At 59.1% G+C, this 5,348-nt stretch overlaps 1 protein-coding gene across 1 annotated transcript in view; it reads left to right on the top strand.

The window, feature by feature from the left end:
* ATP13A2 (ATPase type 13A2) overlaps positions 1–5,148 on the top strand; it is a 21,620-nt gene extending 16,472 nt beyond the window's left edge. Inside the window, exons 21-29 of the mRNA XM_009995784.1 lie at positions 466–626; positions 1,448–1,588; positions 1,734–1,813; positions 2,615–2,767; positions 2,876–2,972; positions 3,641–3,864; positions 4,353–4,504; positions 4,584–4,756; positions 4,978–5,148. Of these exons, the coding sequence (XP_009994086.1) occupies positions 466–626; positions 1,448–1,588; positions 1,734–1,813; positions 2,615–2,767; positions 2,876–2,972; positions 3,641–3,864; positions 4,353–4,504; positions 4,584–4,756; positions 4,978–5,148 (1,352 nt within the window). The remainder of the gene's footprint in view (positions 1–465; positions 627–1,447; positions 1,589–1,733; positions 1,814–2,614; positions 2,768–2,875; positions 2,973–3,640; positions 3,865–4,352; positions 4,505–4,583; positions 4,757–4,977) is intronic.
* The last annotated feature ends 200 nt before the right edge of the window (positions 5,149–5,348 follow it).

Genomic DNA, 5,348 nt, shown 5'->3' with positions numbered 1-5,348 from the left:
CCCTCCCCAGCTTTCCTGGAGCCCCTTCAGGCACTGGAAGCTGCTCTCAGGTCTCCCTGGAGCCTTCTCTTCTCCAGGCTAAACACCCCAACTCTCCCAGCCTGTCCCCAGAGCAGAGGGGCTCCCAGGACCACCTGTGATAGACCCACACTCCCCAGGAGATGTAGGAGCATAAATAATCCAGCCTGGGGCCTTTTTCCTCAAGGTTTTCTGTAGAGTAGGTGAACTCCAGAGTCTACACCATCCAGCCAAGCAGGACAAGTACCAGCAGCATCACACATCCCCTTCATCTCATCAAGTGTCTGTTCCCATACCTGGAGATAAAAAAAAACCCCAACAAACAACCCAACAGGTTTTGTTGGACACCTTTTTGGTCCCTGGTGTTTCCTTGGCTCCTTCCAGCCCCTGCTTTCCCCCTGCCTTGTGCTTCTCTTAACTGGCCAACCCTTCTCTGGGTTCTTCCAGGAGACAACATGCTGACAGCCGTGAACGTGGCCAGGGGCTGCCGCATGGTGGAGCCCAAGGAGCAGGTGATCTTCGTCAGCGCTTCTCCTCCAGCCCAGGACAAACCAGCCGCGCTGAAATTCATCCCGGCCGAGCATTCCCAAGGCGAGGAGCAGCCTGAGGTGGGTCCCGAGGACACGTCCCATGGGGGTCAAGATTTGCAGGACTCTCTTCTTCCAGCATTGTTCTCCTTCAAGGCAGTTTGGGGTGGGATTCTGCCCCTTATTAAATGTCTCCTTTAGGAGGTCACCTGCTCCTGTGTCTCCCTGGGAGCAGGTCAGGCTGGAGCTGATGGTCCAAACAGCCACCACCATGCTCAGGTCTTGCTCCAGCCTTGGCCTGAAGGGCTTGGTCCCACAGGCTTCTTAGGATCATAGAATCCCAGACGGGCTTGGGTTGGAGGGGACTTTAAAGACCATCTAGATCCCTGCATGGGCAGGGACACCTCCCACCAGCCCAGGTTGCTCCAAGCCCCATCCAACCTGCCCTTCAACACTGCCAGGGATGGGGCAGCCACAGCTTCCCTGGGCAACCTGGGCCAGGCTCTCACCATCCTCACAGCAAAGAATTTCCTCCTCATGTCCAACCTCAATCTCCCTCTTCCAGTTTCAATCCATCCCCCTCATCCCATCCCTCCCTGCCCTTGTCCCAAGCCCCTCCCCAGCTTTCCTGGAGCCCCTTCAGGCACTGGAAGGTGCTCTGACATCTCCCTGGAGCTTTCTCTTCTCCAGGCTGAACGCCCCAACTCTCTCAGCCTGGCTCCAGAGCAGGGCTGCTCCAGCCGTCCCATCATCTCCCATCATGGCCCACACCACCCATGATGATATTCTTACCCCAAATCCCACTATTGATATCAATAATTGAGATTAAAGAGCAGCTCCTTTGCCTCCTGCTCCACGTGGGTTGAGGATGGGGGTTCAGCCCCTTGCCCAGGTCTCAGCAGGGGTCTGGGTGCAGGTCAGAGCTGGGCTGCAGACCAAGGAGCTGTTTCCCTGGGCAGGGTCAGTGCCAGCCCTGCCACTTGGCCCTGAACGGCAAATCCTTCGCCGTGGTTTGTGAGCACTTCCCAGACCTGCTGCCCAAGGTGAGTCCCGTGTCTTCCAAAACACCCCAAGGGCTTTTCTCATCCCTGGCCTTGTCCCCTGCTGAGCTGGCAAAGCTGGGAGTCCCCAACTCCTCCTGGGAACTGGGGGGCTGGATCCGGGCTCGGAGCCTTCTCTTCTCTGCAGATCCTGCTCCGAGCCACCATCTTTGCCCGCATGTCCCCTGAGCAGAAGACTCAGCTGGTCTGCAGCCTCCAGGAGCTCAGGTAAGGCCTTCCAGCCCCAAGGGCTGAGGGGAAAGAGGAGGACAAGGGGGCTAATTCTCTGCCCCAAGACATCTCCTGGGGGCCAGAGCTGTTGGCAGCTGCAAAACCGCAGCCTGCCCTGATGAGTTCTCGTAAAGATGGGGCTGCAGCCTGGGAGACCCGGGGTTTTCCCCCCAGTCCCATCATGAAATATCAGATCCCTGAGCCCCCAGCACTAGAAGGACGTGTAGTTGTTGGAGTGAGTCCAGAGGAGGCCATGGAGATGATTCCTACTCTACAGAAAACCTTGGGGGAAAAAGGCCCCAGGCTGGATTATTTATGCTCCTACATCCCTTGGGGAGTGCGGGTCTGTCACAGGTGGTCCTGGGAGCCCCTCTGCTCTGGGGACAGGCTGGGAGAGTTGGGGTGTTCAGCCTGGAGAAGAGAAGGCTCCAGGGAGACCTTAGAGCAGCTTCCAGTGCCTGAAGGGGCTCCAGGAAAGCTGGGGAGGGACTTGGGACAAGGGCAGGGAGGGATGGGATGAGGGGGAATGGATTAAAACTGGAAGAGGGAGATTGAGGTTGGACATGAGGAGGAAATTCTTTGCTGTGAGGGTGGTGAGAGCCTGGCCCAGGCTGCCCCGGGAAGCTGTGGCTGCCCCATCCCTGGCAGTGTTGAAGGGCAGGTTGGATGGGGCTTGGAGCAGCCTGGTCTGGTGGGAGGGGTCCCTGCCCTTGCAGGGGGGTTGGGACTGGGTGATCTTTAAGGTCCCTCCAACCCACCCCACCCTGGGATTCCTTCTCTGACCCTTTCCCACCGCAGCTACTGCGTGGGGATGTGCGGGGACGGGGCCAACGACTGCGGGGCCCTGCGCGCGGCCGACGTGGGCATCTCCCTGTCGGAGGCCGAGGCCTCGGTGGCCTCGCCCTTCACCTCCCGCGTGGCCACCATCGAGTGTGTCCCCTCCGTCATCCGGTGAGCGGAGCCCCGGGGGGAGGGACACCCGTGGGGTGGCAGGGGGGCCGTGTCCCCTCGCGGGGCCGGTGGGCAGGGTGTGTTGGGTCAGTGTCTCTCTCTCCACAGGGAGGGCAGGTGCTCCCTGGTCACCTCCTTTGGTGTCTTTAAGTACATGGCCCTGTACAGCCTGGTGCAGTTTGTGTCCGTCCTGCTGCTCTACACGGTGAGTCCCGTGGTTGCCCAAAGGCCTCCTGAGCTCCTGGGTGCTTGGGGGTCACTTTGTCACCACCTGGCTTAAAGTCGTGACCTTCCTGAGCTCTCCCACCAGTCCCTGTAGTGGGTGGTTTGTTTGGCACTGGGGGGGGACACCTCAAATCCTGGGGGCCGTTCTGGGCCCCTCAGGACAAGAAGGACATGGAGGGGCTGGAGCGTGTCCAGGGAAGGGCAAGGGAGCTGGGGAAGGGGCTGGAGCACAAGTGTGAGCAGGAGCAGCTGAGGGAGCTGGGGGTGTCCAGCCTGGAGACAAGGAGGTGAGGGGAGACCTGCTGGCTCTGCAGCTGCTGAGAGGAGGTTGGAGCCAGGGGGGTCGGGCTCTGCTCCCCAGGAACAAGGGATGGGACAAGAGGAAATGGCCTCAAGTTGTGCCAGGGGAGATTTAGGTTGGATCTTGGGAACAATTTCTTCCTGGCAAGGGTTGTCAGGGCCTGGCCCAGGCTGCCCAGGGCAGGGGGGAGTCTCCATCCCTGGAGGTGCTTCAGAGCAGTGTAGATGTGGTGCTGGGGGACATGGGGCAGGGGTGGCCTTGGCAGGGCTGGGGAAAAGGTTGGGCTTGATGATCTTGAAGGTCTTTTCCAACCAGAGCCATCCTGTGATTCTGTTTCTCCTTCCCAGATCAACACCAACCTCAGCGATTTCCAGTTCCTCTTCTTCGACCTGATCATCACCACCACGGTGGCCGTGCTGATGGGCCGCACTGGTCCTGCCCAGGCCCTGGGGCTGGAGCGTCCCCAGGGCTCCCTGATCAGTGTCCTGGTGCTGGGCAGCCTGCTCCTCCAGACAGCTCTGCTCATCACTGTACAAGTCCTCAGCTACTTCGTCACCGTCTCGCAGAGCTGGTGAGGAGCCTGCGTGAGGGTGGGGATGCCATGGAGGGCTGCAAAGCCCAAGTGCTTTGCCTTGGGTTTGGCTGACATCAGGGATGAGTCCAGCTCCTTGCAGTGGATGGTTCCTGAGTGCTCAGGGAGAGCAGGGGGTGGGTACTTAGACCCTCTCCTTGTCCACTTGCTTCTTAGAATCATGGAATTGTTTTGTTTGGAAAAGACCTTTAAGATCATCAAGTCCAACCATTCCCCCGGCTCTGCCAAGGCCACACCTTGTGTCCCTCAGCACCACATCTACAGGGCTTTGAAACCCCTCCAGGGATGGGGACTGCACCACCTCCCTGGGCAGCCTGGGCCAGGGCCTGGCAATCCTTTTGAGGAAGAAATTGTTCCCAAGATGCAATCTAAAGCTCCCCTGGTGCAACTTGAGGCCGTTTCCTCTCGTCCCATCACCTGTTCTGGCCAATCCTTGGTCTGACCTTCTTCTCCCCTGCCTGGCTCAGGTATGTGCCACTGAACAGCACGGTGATGGCCCCCCAGAACCTGCCCAACTATGAGAACACTGTCCTCTTCTGCATCACTGGCTTCCAGTACCTCATCCTGGCTGTTGCCATGTCCAAGGGGTACCCATTCAGGGAGCCACTCTACACCAACGGTGAGGATGATGCCATGTGGACAATCAGAGGCATCAAACCTTCACCCTCCTCCTCAACCCTCTTCCTTCTCGCCCTCAGTGCTCTTCTTGGCAGTCCTCATCCTCCTCTTTGGCCTCATGGCCTGGCTGACCCTCAACCCACTGGGCTTCCCCAAGTCCTTGCTGAAGCTGAAGACCATCAATGACTTGAACTTCAAGCTGCTCCTGCTGGCCCTTGCTGTGCTCAACTTCTTTGCTGCCTTCGTGCTGGAGGTAGGTCACCCCAAGGTGGGCACTGGGCACCCCAAGGTGGGCACTGGGCACCACATGATGAGTCTCATCCATTGGGTCTGTCCCAGCAACACCTGTCCCAGAGGTTTCCCAGGTTTCCATGGGCAGGAGGGAGCAGAGCTCACCTCGGCACCAGCTCTGCCCTCTCCTTGTGGTCCACAGACCTCCCCAAAACCCTTTCTTCTTCCCCATCTTTGCCTCAGACTGCCCTGGACCATGGTTTGCCCAGGTGCCTCCGCAGGCTGCGCCGGAAGAAAGTGTCCAAGAAGCTTTTCAAGAGGCTGGAGAAGGAGCTGAGGCAGCAGCAGCCACCCTGGCCCCCCCTTGACCAACCTCTCTTTGCTACACCCAAGATGTCCATTGCTGTCAGATAGCACAGGCTGGGCCACCCCCCCAGCTCTGCAGGCCCCACCAGCCCTTGGACATTCCCATTTATTTATTGATCCTGGGAAAAGGAGGGATGTGGTGGGAACGCTCCCACGGGGACACCCTCAGGGTGGTGGTGGCTGTGAGTCCATCCGTGCTGGTCCCACAGCCAAGGGGAGAGGCTGGAGAAGCAACACAAGGGAGAAGG

Source organism: Chaetura pelagica, unplaced genomic scaffold (genome assembly GCF_000747805.2).
Source record: "Chaetura pelagica isolate M959 unplaced genomic scaffold, ChaPel_1.0 scaffold234, whole genome shotgun sequence".
Lineage (NCBI taxonomy): Eukaryota > Metazoa > Chordata > Aves > Apodiformes > Apodidae > Chaetura > Chaetura pelagica.
The sequence above is the reverse complement of the archived record's forward strand: the minus strand, read 5'-3'. Positions and strand labels throughout refer to the sequence as shown.